At 37.9% G+C, this 16,820-nt stretch overlaps 2 protein-coding genes across 6 annotated transcripts in view; one reads left to right on the top strand and one right to left on the bottom strand.

The window, feature by feature from the left end:
• LOC126698103 (rust resistance kinase Lr10-like) overlaps positions 1-16,820 on the bottom strand; it is a 109,434-nt gene that overhangs the window by 86,255 nt on the left and 6,359 nt on the right. The window contains exon 4 of one of the 4 annotated variants that reach the window (XM_050395110.1): positions 7,046-7,350. In XM_050395110.1, coding sequence (XP_050251067.1) covers positions 7,076-7,350 — 275 coding nt within the window. In that variant the 3' untranslated portion in view covers positions 7,046-7,075. Of the gene's footprint in view, positions 1-6,655; positions 7,351-16,820 lie in introns of those variants that run through there. The other 3 variants (XM_050395109.1, XM_050395108.1, XM_050395106.1) reach the window with 3 other exon arrangements.
• LOC126698092 (rust resistance kinase Lr10-like) overlaps positions 1-16,820 on the top strand; it is a 105,387-nt gene that overhangs the window by 77,387 nt on the left and 11,180 nt on the right. The window lies entirely within an intron of this gene.

The raw sequence follows: 16,820 nt of genomic DNA on the forward strand, positions 1-16,820 counted from the left end.
TGTGGCTTTATTTGTATACATCATGCGCAGCAGCCAACCACTATCTCATACAAATATCGGTGAGATTTTTTTAGCGCAATTTGAGTGGAACAGAACAGAACAGTGCCCACTTTATCATACAAATAAATGAATAATATCATCAAATTCATCTATTTTAGTGGACAGCACAGTGCCTACTTTATCATACAGATAGTATCATCAAATTTATCTTGAAACTGATTGAACATGACAAAGGGACCAGGACTGATTTTTTTTTTCCTCTACAAAAAATCATTTTCCCCCGTTTGGACTGTACAGGTCCTTTCTTATCAATCGGCCCTTTGTATTGTGCGTGTGCGTAAAATTACTGGATACATAATTACTTATAAGATAAGATTTTTTTTTTTTTTTTTTTTTTTTTTTTTTTTTTTTTTTTTTGTCATTGCCTAAAGGACCATATACTAAAGTGACCGTGCTCCCTTCCTTTGACTCCCTTTCTAACACATGAACCTTTTTTTATTAATTTTTGGGCCTTTTTCTTCTGTTTCTTTTCACTTTAGTATTGGAGGTAAAATTCTTATTTAATATAAATATTATCATTTGATTTTAGTTCCATGAGTTTGAAGGTAATATTTAAGCCGTTAAAAGAATAGTTGTAGTTATAAAAGTTTAGTTCTTTATTCACCCATTATTATTGTATATTAAAAATTTATATTGTAATTGAAAATACTGAAAACATTATTCACTAACTTAATGTGTAATTCTCAAATATAAATTTTTTTCGTTATTAGATCTGCAACTAATATTAAGTAAATTAAAATGCAATTCATAATAATTATTTACTTATTTTTCTTTACCTAATATACTATGTTTTATTTTTGAAATTTTAAATAATTAGTTATCTTTTGTAGGTAAACCAACTTTATTTATATTTTACTTGCACATGTGTAGCTGTTGAGATTGATAACATTAGATGCTCCACATCTAGTTTTTGTTTTTTTGGTTCTTTTGTGGTGATGATAAGATTAGTGAACAACTTTGAACTATATAATTCTAATTATATATGTGTTATTTGACTTGGACTGCCAGAAACTTTGTAACTAAACTAGCAACTCCTAGTGTTTTTTAACGGAGACATCAGATTTAAATTCTACCACCCCAAATTATCATTATATTGAAAAAAATGTTAGGTGTGTAAATTTAAGATTTTTTTTTGGTTGATAATTTGATAGTTACAATGAGAGTTATTTGCCAAGTATGAAATTGAGTTTATGGGTTCCATTTAGCTTAATTGGTAAGTATTTGATAGTTAAATAAGAAATTTGGGATTCAATTTTTGTCTATACAAAATACTGATTGATGTCTTGGTCTGATGATAGAGCTATTATCACAAGCAGATATTATAGATTGAAACTCTCTCTAAAAAAAAAAAAAATGTATGAATTTGAGTGAATTCCATTCAGTTTGCCTTCATCATTTCCTTCTACATCACATGTGCAATTTATTTGATGTGGCAATGAATATGATTGATGGACTTAAACCACCTCTCAACTGAATATTTGAATGGTTTCTCTATGATTGGTGACACATCAGTTTATAAGCTCAATATAGTAAAACTTATAGTATCTGTAACACTACTCCTCAGTTATATTGGAAAGCACCAAGGAAGTCCTAGTGTGACTAGGAAACTTCATTCGTGTTATTAACAGAATTAGACCCAAAAAAAAAAATTTCACCAAAAATATTCTTAAAAAAATATTAATTTATACCTTTCCATATAAGGGCTCAAATTAAATGTTTTTGGTAAAAGCAAAGATAACCCCAATTCTTTTATTAAAAACTTTATTGGTTGAATGAACTGGTTGAACAAATTGGAATGCACATTTTTCTGTCTTTTATGAACTCACTTATTCCTGATTTATTTAGTTACAAAAAAAGAAAAGAAAAAAGAAATTGACAATTACACGTTGCATTAATTTGTGCTACTGTTTCCTGACCTGTGGTGATGAATGAAGAATTTGATCAACTTTTCTTACGTGGTACGAGTATATAGATCTATTTAATTTAACTGTTGGGACGACCAGTTGTATTTTTAATTGATGTTGCAGTGAGAAAGGAACAAAGATAGGGATGACAATACTTGGAAAAATTGTTTCAAGTTTGTATAGAATGGAACCGCAGCTTCAAGGAAGCTTTTGTTGACTCATGACTCATGGCTTCAATTCGATATGAAGGTGCATGGAAGCATCCAAAACTTGTCCATATGGTTGGTGAGCCTCTTACATTCAAACAAGTGGTCTTTTACCATAATTTTGGGGAAAATTTTTCTACCCTTAAATAGCTTTTCAATAGCTTGTAACTCAACTAATTGATACCTCTAAGAATGTTCATGACATTCAGATCCAAATTTCTTGCATGCAAACAAATTGTTTTCTTATTTTTTAAATTGGCACTATTTTGAAATTGTGGGGCCAGAGAATTCATAACCCAGGCCCACTCTACATTAGGGCCCAAGGCCTAAGCCGAGGAGAGCTATAGCCGAGGACGCATAATGAAATCCCAAAAGGAGCATAAGGATATTGCCGAGGACGACCTCATGCTTAGCACCTCACAAAATGCCTGAAGAAAGGGGCAAACTCAGTGTAGGGGCAGGACAAGGGAGAAAGCTGCCAACGTCGTAATACAGAACCCTGTATCTGACAAGCTCATACTCTAAACCATGCCATTTAACTTTTCCAACGACCCCCAACCACTCTAGGTATGGATTGACAGGACAGGTCTGCACCCCAGAAAGTAAAACTTACACGTGGACCCTAAAAGGGGAAACGAACGCTAGTATAAAAGGGAAAGAAAGCGAAGGGGAAAGGGATCCCCTGAAGGAGGAAAAATCCTGTAAATGGGAAAAAAGGGAAGGGTACAATGCTCCTCGGACGCTGTCCGAGGGCTTAAACTCTGCAACCCGCACTAATGGAAGGCTTAGCTAGTTAAGCCAAGTCCACCCATAGAGAAGCTTCCATAGAAATCCCGATCAAACCGCTAACCTGTGACTAAGGTCCTGCCTTTCAAGCCCACTCTCTACAAATCATATTATTAGGGCCCTTTACTTACGAGCCCAACGTCATTCTTGGGTCGTTAAATAATCGTGTCCTTACAGAAATGATTTGGAATGTTTTCTAAAATCGTCTTTTAAAAATATGATTTTAAATATTTAAATTATGTATTCAAAACAAGATTTCACTTAAATTTCAACTAAGTTGGCATAAATTATGTTTTGAAATCACAACTTTAAATACTAAAATCATGATTCCCAAACACAATTTTAAAGAAAATACTACGTCCATAAATAACTTCAAAACAACATATCAATTTAAAAGTTAATACTTTGTTTTACAAATTTTGCGTGAGAATTCTGTTATATTATTTGCCTCCATCATCTCTTTCTCACCGCTACATGTAGAATTTGTAACCGTTAAGATCATGTCCTCACTCACCTTTTTTTTTTTATCACCACTAAAACTTAGGAGATTAATAACAAGTGCGCTATGCCTAATTAATATAACTATAAATAAATAAAATTAGGAGATATCCTCTTCTCTATTGTAACTATCGGAATTATTAAAAAATTAAAAAAAAATACTATAAAAATGTAAAAGAAAATTAACTTAAGAAAAATGCTAAGTACAAAATATCAGTCGTTTTCAAATGTGAATAGAATCTCAAATGCAAGAGTTGTATTCAAATGTTAAAAAAATAGGAATAGAATCTCAAATGTGAAAAAAAACAAAGATAGGAATGACACAACTTGCAAGAGTCGTATTCAAATTTGAATGAAACCATAGATTCATGGAAGTTATTTGTTGACTCATGGCTTCAATTTGATATGAAGGTGTATGCATGGAACATCATACAAATATTAATGAGGCTTTTTTAGCGCAATTTGAGGGAATAGCATAGTGCCCACTTTATCATACAAATAGAACTTTTCAAATAATCAACAAATTCATGTTCAAAAAAAGCTGGTAAGAAGTTGATTGAACATGACAAAAGTGTCCAGTACTGATTTGCGCAAATCAATTTTGGATACATGATTGTTTATAAGATAGGATTTTTTTTTTTTTTTTTTTTTTTTTTTTTTTTTTTTTTTTTTTGTCATTGCCATCACAAAGGACCTTATCTTCTTCAGTGAAACTTCTCATAATCTTCGTAGTTTACACATATCATTTGTCCTACTCTTAGTTACGTGTTTTAATTTCCTACCATTTTGTTATGGTTTTTAGTGCGAATGAGATGCCAAATTTTATATCTTGATTTTGAACATTTTACCAGTCTTGGTCAACTAGAACATATATAAATCTTCTTTCCTATATACTTCTTATCTTCTTTGAAATCCAAATATTGCAATTGGACATTAGTGGAATAGCATAGTGCCCACTTTGTCATACTAACTTTTCAAGTAGTCAACAAATTCATCTTGAAAAAGAGCTGGTATAAAATTGATTGAACTTGACAAAGTGGTCAGTACTGATTTTTTAACTCAACAAATAATCATTCTTCCCCGTTTGGATGGTGGTCCTTTTTAATCAATCAATCTTTTATGTGTGTACATAGCTTAATTATTGGATACATGATTGCTTATAAGATAGGATTATCATTGCCGTGACTAAGGACCATACCTTCTTCAGTCAACTTTCAAGTGAAACTTCTCATCATCATCACAGTTTGCATAGATCATTTATCCAACTCTAAGTTACGCGTTTTTCTCATGTCGTGGGGCGGCTTCAAGAATTTTTCAGAAAGGTTGTAATGAAACTTAAGTTGAACCAAATTTAATAAAAAGAGAACTTCAACCAATTGAGTTATTGATAAAATAAAAATAAAATAAAATAAAATAAAACTCGTAAATATATGAAATTTTATAATTTCTTTTACAAGTTTTTATATCTTGAAATCGTTATATGTTATTTCATTATCAGTTGTCATTTTCTATTGTCAATGTGAGTATGTGTGACTATTTTATTTTATTAAATTTGTATAATATTTTATTTTTATGCCATTGTCATTATCTATTTGTTATTTTTTTTATAAAAATATTTTTAACTAAATGAAAAAACCTCAACTCATTGACACTATATTAATTATTGACCACACAGCCACACTCATCCATACATAAATAATACACTAAGCGTCTACTTAATCAATCAAATATTTGAGAAATTACTAACTTTACTATTTTTTTTTCCTTGAATCACTAGCTTTATAAGAAAGTTTTTTTTTTTTTTTTTAATATCATGATAACAATCCACACACTTAATAAACTCTCTACATTTCTTAATTATTAAATTATATAAAATTATATTATATTTATACTACATGCACACATTCACACAAATAACATTATAACGTGGGTTCCAGTTAGCTCAACTGGTAAAGTTTCTGATGGTTGTATAAGAGATCTGGGGTTCAATCCCCACCTACACCAAAACTGATTGGTGTCTTGGTCTGATAATAAAGAGCTATTATCAGGAGTGGACGCCATAGGTTGAAACTCTCTCTCAAAAAAAATAAAATAAAATAAAATAACATTATAACAAAAATAATAATAATAATAATAATAATAATAATAATAACGCATAGAATTAGTAGAGCCACCCTTGTATAAAAAGAAAGTAGAGCCACCTCTGTTGGATCTTGTTGGGTAAACAGATTCAATGCTAAATTGCTAACTACTAACCGTGGCCAGAAGTTGCTAGATTGGCAAATGTTCTAACGTTGCAGCCTGCAAATGATTTTGCACATTAATTTGGCAATACCGTTGATGTGGCATTGTGTGGAATTGACACATGGCTTGAGTGGGCTTCTTCCAACAACAATTCTTCAGGCTCTTCTTAACATAATTTAACCAATTTTAAATTAAATAAAACATATTAAGAATTTAATTTGATTACAATAAAATGTTATGGAAGAGCGAAAAGTTTTCCAACATCCATTAGGGAAAAAAAACCCAATTAATAATCTTTGAATTTTTTTTTTTAAATTTTTTTATATAGAGAAGAGTATAAATGCCGTAAAGCTACAACCACCAATTTAGATTGGAAAGCACCGAGGAAGTCCTTGTTCGGGAAACTTCATTCAGGTTACGCACCGAATTAAGCTAAAAATAAAAATTTAGCGAAAATATATTCTTAAACAAATCTTATAAGGGGCTCAAGTTTGACTCAAATTCTCTTAAAACCTATCTACAATAAGGAAATAAAGCCTTAGGTAATGTTTGGATAGCGTTGCGTTTTTGCTGCTTTGCGTTTTTGCGTTTTCCCTTTTTTTTTCTTTTTTTTTTTTCACGCGTTTTTCCCACAAGCGGCTACTATTCATGCAACAGTAGCTGCAACTTTTGACCGGTCTTATGTGAACAGTGCATCTGTGCACTGTTCACGGACCCACAAATTTCATTTTTTATCAATTTTTTCATTAAAAATGGGTCCCACGGTACTATTCACACATTTAAAAATTATTTTGCTACAGTGTTTTCAGTTTTCAGTTTTCAGTTTTAGCAAAATAAGTTCTATCCAAACAGACCCTTAGTCTACGAAACTATGCAATTTTATAAAAATAAATATAAAAACATTTATAAACAAAAAAAAAAAAAAAAAAAAAAGCTGTATATTCTTTACTACCTCAATAGGAATTAAGCAATACATTTTTATAAGTATAATTTTGCTTAAACTTGATATAAGAAAACTTGAAGTCCCTACATTGACCACAAAGTTAGTAATTTCAATCCTTGAATACAAAATGAGTGCAACTTTTATTGTTGTCAAGGACTCCTACTTCGATTCTAGGATGACTTCTAACTCTTGGTTCAGACGCCTTGCAGGCATACTTACATTGATTTTTGTAGGGCCTGTAGACGCAAAGGGATTAGGAGGCATGGTTAACTTATCTCCTTCTCCTTCCAACATTTGGACCACAACTTGCATTGAAGGACGATCCACTGGATGCACCAGAGTCCCACAATTGCGAGTTTCTTTGCAATTTTAGCATCTCCATTATCCTCAACATAGACTCGTAGGTCTTCCTTTTGCTCTAACAAATTGTAGATTCATTCTGGGAAATATATTTGGCTTGTGTTCTTCGTAGTTACTTCAACATTTTTCCTACCTCCAACCATTTCAAGCAACGATATCCTAAAACTGTAAACATCTGATTTGTAAGACATGCTCCCAAAGTTCCTAGAGAACACTTCGGGTGCAATGTAACCCATGGTCCCCCTAGCTGTGGTCATGGACACTGCACTTTGATCTTTTGCACACAACTTGGCTAGACCAAAATCAGAAATTTTTGGATTGAAATTTTGGTCTAGCAAAATATTATGAGGTTTAATATCTCGTTGATCACATCCTTGGTGAAGATATTCAATTCCTTTTGCTATGCCAAGAGCAATGTCTTGTAGCTTTTCCCAACCAAGGAAACGGTTAGAATCTACTAAGGAAATGAACTTCTCTAACGAATCATTTGGTAAGAACTCATAGACCAGAGCTCTTCTAAATCCATCAGCACAGAAGCCAACCAAGCGAACCACATTAACATGGTGGATTCTACCCATTGTTCCCACTTCATTTATGAATTCTTCCCCATTACCCTTGGAACTGTTCAAGATCTTCACGGCTACATGGATTTCATTCGAAAACTTTCCTTTGAACACTGTTCCGTAGGCTCCTTGTCCTAACTTCTCAGTAAATTGATTTGTAATTCTTTTAACATCGTTATATGAGTACCTTGTGGGCTTGAGAGCTTTGTAATCCTCCAAAAACATTTCAATCCTAGCTTGATTTTCTTTCTCTGTTTTGTCATAGTGATAGACACGGTAAAGTGCATAGACTACTAGTACCAAAAGAAATGACCCCAAGATGGAACCTACAAGTTAAACATATTTGTGAGTCTAGAAAACAAAAAATAATTTACTGTAAATTTTCAAAAATGGCCAACGGAAAACTCACCAATAATCACTATTTTGGTTAATGCACCTGTAAAACATTTTAATATGATTAGCTTCTTATTACACTTATCAAAAGAGAAAATAAAATATAATTGTGTGTAAAATTTTTATCATTATTATTCGAAAAATGATAAGGTACCATTAGAATGCAGCCACGTGATACTCTATTCTCTTACATGAGTGATGGATTCTATCATGAATTTAATTAGTATTCCATTATAAATTTAATTAGTAGGATTAATTATTATGTGAGACGAGGAAGTACCAAGTCGTGGTACTCCTTAAACATTGAATACTTAGTCTTATTAGTAAGGTAATATTACATTTAGACTTTGAGTTCATGTTTAGGCTTTTAAGAGGTCAAATGTTCTAAGCAATGAGTTTTCCTCAATTAAACAATTACCTCACTTATGCTAATATTTTTAGCTAAAAGTTATGTTGATATCGCAAAGTTTGGTTCCAACTGATGGGCTAGCAGCTTATTCAAGTTCTTTTGAGACACGAGTAATTATTTAGTAAAGTACTAAAGTATAATGCTATTGTACTCCTAAAACATTAAATAATTATTCTTATTAGCAAGGTAATATTGCATTCTGACTTTGTTTTCATGTTTAGGATGTTAAGAGGTCTAATGTGCTAAGCAATGGGTTTTCCTTAATTAATCAATTAACCACACTTATTAAACTTTAGCTAAATTTTACGTTGATACCCCGAGGTTTGGTACCAACTAATGAGCTACTAGTCTATTCAAGTTCTTTTGAGACACATGTAGTAATTATTCAGTATTAGGCAAAGTATAATTTATACCTCCTCTTAACACATAACCATGGACATACCACCGAAGACTGCATGAATCTATGGAACCACCTGGATTAGTTGGTCCGAGAGGGAAAATTGCGGCACCTTTTACACCCCTCTAGCGGTCATCTGGGTCAGGCAGTCCAAGAACCCCGGAAAGACATATCTTTAAGACCTCCCATAGGTACGATACATGTCATCCTTGTCGCTTTGGGGAGGACCGACTCTTTTCCTTTCAGGGTAATGTCTGTGGCTCGGCTCTCCATCGAGGACAGTGATAGGGTCCAAAAGGTCTAAGAAGGGGAACTCACTTGTGCTGGGATTCTCGGACGAGGATAAGATTGGAACCATCCAGCCTCACGACAATGCTTTGGTGGTTACACTTAGGATTGGAGGGTTTGACGTGAAGAGAGTATTGGTAGACCCGGGCAGTGCTGTGGAAGTGATGTACCCTGATCTGTACAAGGGGTTGAACCTAAGGCCCGAGGACCTAATGGCATATGATTCCCCTCTGGTAAGTTTCGAAGGGAAGACTGTCACACCAAAAGGACAGATCAGACTACCCATACAGACCGGATCAGAAGTGGTGGAGGTGGATTTTATAGTGGTCGACGCCTACTCATCATACACGGCCATAGTAGCCAAACCTTGGCTCCCCGCCCTGGGAGCAGTTTCTTCTACGCTTCACCAGAAGGTAAAATACCCATCAGAGGGCCGAGTGGAGGAGATTGGGGGAAATCAAGCCATGGCTAGGCAATGCATGGTGGCTGCCATCTCACGCCTATCCATTGCAGAATCCTCGGCATCTGTAAGAAATGACTTATAGCAATTAGCCACCTCGGCAGTACCCATTGATAAGCCAACCGAGGAGATAAGATGTGAAAGTCTAGAAAGGGTTACTGTTGACGATGACCTAGAGAGATTCTTTCAAGTCGGCTCAAAACTACCTATCCGAGAAAGAGGGGAATTGATTGGGTTTCTGAGAAGAAATGTTGACGTATTTGCATGGGATGCCTACGATGCCCCAGGGGTTGATTCGAATCTCATTTGCCACTACCTAAACGTTAACCTATCCTTTATTCCTAAAAAGCAACCACCCCGACGCCCATCGAAAGAGCATGCCAACGCTGTTAGGGATAAAGTGACGAAGTTGAAAAAGGCAGGGGCTATCAAAGAAATCTTTTACCCTGAGTGGTTGGCAAATACAGTGGTGGTAAAAAAGGAAAAGCAGGAAGTGGCGAGTTTGCGTAGACTTCACAGACTTGAACAAGGCGTGCCCAAAAGACCCGTTCCTGATGCCTCGGATAGACCGGTTGGTAGATGCAACTGTAGGCCACCCTCGAATGAGCTTCTTGAATGCCTTCCAGGGTTATCATCAAATACCACTAGCCTTAGAAGATCAAGAAAAAACAGTGCTCATGACACTTGTCGGAAACTACCACTATAAGGTGATGCCTTTCGGTTTAAAGAATGCAGGGTCTACCTACCAAAGGATGATGACTAGAATGTTCGAACCGCAACTAGGTAAGAGTATTGAAGTCTACATAGACGATATGGTAGTAAAAAGTAAAGTGGTCTCCGAGCACGTGAGAGATCTTGATGTCATCTTTGGCATCTTAAGAATGCACAAGCTGCACCTCAATGCCTCTAAGTGCACATTTGGTGTCGGATTCGGCAAATTTCTAGGCTATATGGTAACTCACAGGGGAATAGAGGTGAACCTGGACCAAATCAAAGCAATTCATAACCTACAAGCTCCTCGGAACCCAAAAGAAGTCCAGAAACTCACTAGAATGATTGCAGCATTAAATCGGTTTATTTCCCGATCTGTAGACCGATGCCGACCTTTCTACCTCTTGATGAACAAGTGGAAAGGATTTGAATGGTCTGAGGACTGTGCCCTAACCTTCCAGCAACTTAAAGAATACCTGTCACGACCACCCATCATGTCTAGCCCTGAGGCCGACGAAGTTCTGTTCGCCTACATAGTGGTGGCCTCTCACGCTGTGAGCTTGGTATTAATACGGGTTGATAACGGCATACAACGGCTAGTGTACTATGTAAGTAAATCGTTACATGAGGTCGAGGTGCGTTACTTACCACTGGAGAAGGCAATTCTTGTAGTAGTGCATGCCACACGAAAACTCCCCTACTACTTCCAGGCACACATGGTCATTGTCCTGACTCAACTTCCCCTCAGGCCGGTGCTCCGGAGCGTCGATTACACAGGAAGAATCGCCATGTGGAGCACGCTCCTAGAGGCTTTCGATATTAAGTACATGTCTCGGACCTCTGTCAAGGGCCAAGTCCTCGTTGATTTAATAGCCGAATTTACTGAACCCCCAATAGAAGCAGTAGCAGAGGAGGAAAACATGGATGGAAAATCGGTTGGCACAATCTCTGCACAAGGAGCCTCACGATGGAAAGTCTACGTTGATGGCGTGGCAAACCAAAGGGGATCTGGGGTAGGGTTGGTTCAAATATCCCCTGAGAAGATTACCATTGAAAAATCATTAAGACTTGGGTTCTTGGCTACAAACAACGAAGCCGAGTATGAGGCTTTGCTGCAAGGAATGGTCATGGTGCAAAAAATGGGTGGAAAGGCGATAGAAGCGTTCTCGGATTCCAGACTGGTTGTAGGCCAGGTGAGAGGTGAGTTGGAGGCTAGGGATGTGAGAATGCAGGAATTCCTTAGTCAAATCAAACGTTTGCAATCAGATTTTGAATTTTTCAACTTGACACATGTCTTTAGAAGTGGGAACACACATGCAGATTCATTGGCCACTCTTGCCACGTCCTCGGAGCAAGATCTACCTCGAATCATCCTTGTCGAGGATTTATGCAAGACAGATGCAATCATAAAGGATATAGCTCGAATCCATCAGGTCAGAGTGAGTCCGAGCTGGATGGATCCTATAGTGAGTTTTCTCAAAGATGATGTGTTGCCTGAAGAGAAATTGGAAGCCAAGAAGGTACGAAGAAAGGCTCCTCGGTTCTGGTTGTCAAGGGATCACAAGCTATACAAGCGCTCCTATTCTGGGCTATATTTATTATGCGTACACCCGGAAGCATCAGAGATATTGCTTGAAGAACTGCATGAAGAAGTTTGTGGGAGCCACATAGGAGGAAGATCGCTAGCACACAGAGCCCTCACTCAAGGGTACTGGTGGCTGAGCATGCAGAAAGAGGCCTAAGAATATGTCAAGAAGTGCGACCAATGCCAGAGATTCGCCCTAAAATATTCACCAATCGGGAGGAGTCCTTAACCCCCTTTCCAGTCCTTGGTCGTTCGCTCAATGGGGTCTGGATATTGTCGGCCCTTTCCTGAAAGCAGCAGGAAACAAGCGATACTTGATGGTCGGCACAGATTACTTCACCAAATGGGTCGAAGTTGAGCCTTTAGCCAACATCAGGGACGTGGATGCAAAGAAATTCATCTGGAAAAACATCATTACACGCTTCGGAATTCCTTGCACCCTAATCTCGGACAACGACCTTTAGTTTGATAGCAAAACCTTTAAGAAGTACTACTGCGACTTTGGAATCACGAACCGATATTCCACTCCAGCTTATCCTCAAGGAAACGGGCAAGCCGAGGCTGTAAATAAGGTCATAATCAATGGGCTGAAAAAGAGACTGGACGATGCAAAGGGAAGATGGGTGGAAGAACTACCACACGTCCTATGGACCTATCGAACCATGCCATGATGGTCAATGGGAGAAACTCCTTTTTCGATGACTTACGGGGCCGAGGCTGTACTCCCTTTGGAAACTAGCTTCCCAACGATGAAAACTAGCACCTTTTCCCCAAGTAACAACGACAAGTCGCTAGGGATAAGTCTAGACTAAGTCGAGGAGAGAAGAGAAAAGGCAATGATCCAACTGGCCTATTACCACCGAAAGCTCAAGCAGGGGTACGATATTAATGTAAAGCTAAGGCCACTAGGGCCAGGCGACCTCGTGATGAGAAAAATTTTGGGTAGCGCCAAGAACCCATCATGGGGAAAGCTGGGACCCAACTGGGAAGGCCCATATCGCATCACTTCGGTGGTAGGGATAGGTGCATATTATCTGGAAGACCTAGATGAGAAAGCTGTACCCCGCTCATGGAATGTAAATAACCTAAGAAGGTATTATTATTAATGAAAGTGGTTTTACCTATATTATATTTCGTGATAACTGCACATCCTTCGACTTGTTTCCATCTATCCAAGTTTTAAACAGAATCTAAGTCTAGCATGGCTCCTCGGACCACAGACTTAGGGGAAATTAACAACTTATGGCATTTATCCAAGTTTTAAATAGAACCTAAGTCCTACATAGCTCCTCGGACCACAGACCATCTATCCAAGTTTTAAACAGAACCTAAGTCCTGAATGGCTCCTCGGACCACAGACTTAGGGGAAATTAACAACTTATGGCATCTATCCAAGTTTTAAACAGAGCCTAAGTCCTGTATGGCTCCTCGGACCACAAATTTAGGGGAAATTAACAACTTATGGCATTTATCCAAGTTTTAAACAGAACCTAAGTCCTGCATGGCTCCCTGGACCACAAACTTAGGGGAAATTAACAACTTATGGCATCTATCCAAGTTTTAAACAGAACCTAAGTCCCGCATGGCTCCTCGGACCACAGACTTAGGGGAAATTAACAACTTATGGCATCTATCCATGTTTTAAACAAAACCTAAGTCTTGCATAGCTTCTCGAACCACAGACTTAGCTGAAATTAATAACTTATGGCATCTATCCAAGTTTTAAACAGAACTTAAGTCCTGCATGGCTCTCTGGACCACAGACTTAGGGGAAATTAACAACTTATGGCATCTATTCAAGTTTTAAACAGAACCTAAGTCCTGCATGGCTCCTCGGACCACAGACTTAGGGGAAATTAACAACTTATGGAATCTATCCAAGTTTTAAACAGAACCTAAGTCCTGCATGGCTCCTCGGACCACAGGCTTAGGGGAAGTCAGCAACTTAGGACTTCTATGTAGTTTTAAAACATGACTAGAATCTTGCATGGTAGCCTTTACTGCTTAAAGTTCATTGCACAGTTCTATTCTTCTCATTTGGTTATATTGGCAGAGTGTTGTTGTAAACATCAACTAAAGAAACAACCACATTGACTCGAAACGATATAATAAAATTCCATCAACGTCAAGCATAAAGATAAAAAATGAGAGAAAGAACATTTGTATTAATAAGCAGGAATAATGCAATGCTTTTAAATGAGAAGTCTTTGAAAAAGAACAAAAATGTAATACAACTTCCATCCAAAATAAAAAAAGAGAGGAGATAAAACCCTAGGAGCTAAGCCTCAGCAGGGGGATCTTCTTTTTGCTCTGGTTGAGGAGGTGGAACATCCTTGGCTTTGGGACCAGCCCCATGACCCTCGGCCTCGGTGACTATCTCCTTAGAGGGATCCTTGGCCTTGGAGGAAGGCTTCTTCCCCTTACCTTTGCCTTTACCCTTCTCTCCCTCCGCATCCTCACTCTGGACGGTGACCTGATCAGAGCCCTTGGTAATTTCAGCTAAGGGGATGGCATTAGGAATATCCGCAGGCTACTCGGAAGCTTCAGGAGTATCGGCAGGGACCTCTCAAATCTCTGGAGGGTAGAAGACGTTCTCGGGCAACCTCATAGTAGAATCTGCAGGGACATCTGCAGCATTAAGAGCCTAAGCCCATGAAATGCTGCAATAATCCCTCCATACTTCTGGCAACTCTTCGGTGAGCCTCGTTTCCGTTTCCTCTGCTCCAAGCTGATAAGCATCCCTTTTCTCGGCCTTGGCTGCTTCCTTGGCTAGTTGGGCCTCGTCCTTGGCTTTTTGCAACGCAACTTTGAGATCCAGAATGACTTGCTTTTCAGTAGCAAGGTTGATCTCAGTCATGTGTAGTAGCTGGCGTTGGTCTTCAGCTTGTTTCTCGGCGGTCTTCAAGTAAGCTTCAGCACTCCTACGGCCTATCTTTGCCTCCTTGAGCTTCTCAACTAGCTCATGATGCTTTTGCTTGAGGGCCCCTAGGGTCTTCTCTACCTCGGCACGAGAGAGGGCTTCAATGTCAGCCAACTTGCGGTTGTCACGGCACCACTCCTCGGCCACAAAGACCTGTTGAGTAATCTGCCCAAGAATGACAAGATGACATGAGTTAGAATATAATACAACCCAATGATCCTGTCGGTAAGAGGATAAGTTTCCTTACCATTGCAAGATCCCTCTTCAGGGACAGGAAGAGTTCACCCTGTGAAAAGCACCTATAAACTTCCATGTCCCTGGGGAGGAGCATAGGCTGCTTTAGGGCTTTGACAATGTACCCCGCTCGACCCTTGTTGTACTCTCAGACTGAGGCGGTATAAGGAATTGCTGCTCCGTCCACTTCAAGCCGAGCGCTCCAAGGGCGTGGGGGAATGCGCACTTCAGCCCAGTCTAGCTCTTCTTGGCTCTTCACAGACGGAGCCCTTTTCTCCCGAGTCTCCCGGGTCTCTCGTATGCACTAATGCAGCTTCATAGGATCAATTTCAGAGAACTTATTAGTGGTTGCATGTATAACTTTAATAAAAATAGGATTTTACATTTTCTATTCCAATTGCATCATTCAATTGATCTTATTTGTACCGCGCACTCGCTTTATATTTTGGTTTGGTCTAGTTTTCCTGCATATAGCCAAACTCTCTCATCAAATTATTTAAGGCATGTTCTCATCCAATCCTTCCAAAATACATAATTATTCCTTCAAAACGAGGGAACATTGAAGGACCATGCTTTATCCACTACAACAGAAGTCAATGATGAAACTCGGGAAAATGTTCTTAAACAAATACACCTATGCTCTAATACTAATAAAATAAATCAATTTAATAGTAGATTAATTGAGTTAATTTATAATTTATTCCAAATAAATAGTAGAAACAGTTATTTCAACCGCTAATAATATCATCTTAAAAGCAACAATAAGCAATATAAACAGTAAAACCTCACAAATTTTGGTGACGAGAAGTGAAGTGCAAAAACCAATAAATAAATAAAACCATTCTTACACGAGGAGGAAAAAAAGAAGAGAAAAAGAAAAAGAAAAAAAGAGTTGGTATGAAATTGATTGAACATGACAAGGGGGCCAAGATGTTCCTTATTCCTTTGTCATATGATTCACACCTTAAATTATCCTGGACTCTGTGAAGTCTAGTTGATACTATGCACATCATGGGATCTAATGAGATTTTAAGGTACCACGTATTGTTAAGGAAATTGATAATTATTTGAAAAAGAATGTAAATTTGACAAATGTTAAAAACCATTTCATTAAATTGATAATTGTCATGGTCAAAGGAGTTTGTTATCCAAATAACTTTTCTTTTTGTAAAATCACACACTCTTGTTCAAGTACACCAGACACGCTAACATACTCTAAAATAGGGCTGTCCACGACCCGTCCGGACTCGAAAAACCGCCTAAACCCGATCATCTTCACTTGAAACCGCCCAATCAAAGCTTGGTTATGGTCAAACACGGGTCGTCGGCGTAAGCACCCGAGACCATCGGTTCGAGTTGCGAGTTGGCTGTTTGAGAAATCGATGAACCCGACCCGCCCGATGAGTTGTTCTTCCCTCGTCGGAAATCAAAAACTCAGCCAAAAACCGATAAGTCCGAACCCTTAAGTTCGATGATATAGGCAAATTTCGGCCAGATCTATCAAGATCTCGGCCCGATCTTTATAGACATAGGGAAATATCGGCCAGATCTAATGAGATCCGGCAATATTTCAGCCAAAATCCGGCCAGATTTCGCTCCACTCCAGTGAACCTGAAACTGATCGATATGGACCCAAAACCGATACGACCCGAATCGACAAACCTAAAACTCAAACCGGGTCGGTTGTGGGTTAAACTTCTCCCCACCCGATGCATTCGGGTTAAGTCCGGGTTGGGCACAAACTCGACCCGGCCCGACCCGTGGACAGCCCTACTCTAAAATGTCCATAAATTTTCTAAAATAAAAAGCTTTCTAGAAAACATGTCCATAAATTTTCACAATTACTTTATATTTTCAAA

This window comes from Quercus robur, chromosome 9 (genome assembly GCF_932294415.1).
Source record: "Quercus robur chromosome 9, dhQueRobu3.1, whole genome shotgun sequence".
Classification (NCBI taxonomy): domain Eukaryota; kingdom Viridiplantae; phylum Streptophyta; class Magnoliopsida; order Fagales; family Fagaceae; genus Quercus; species Quercus robur.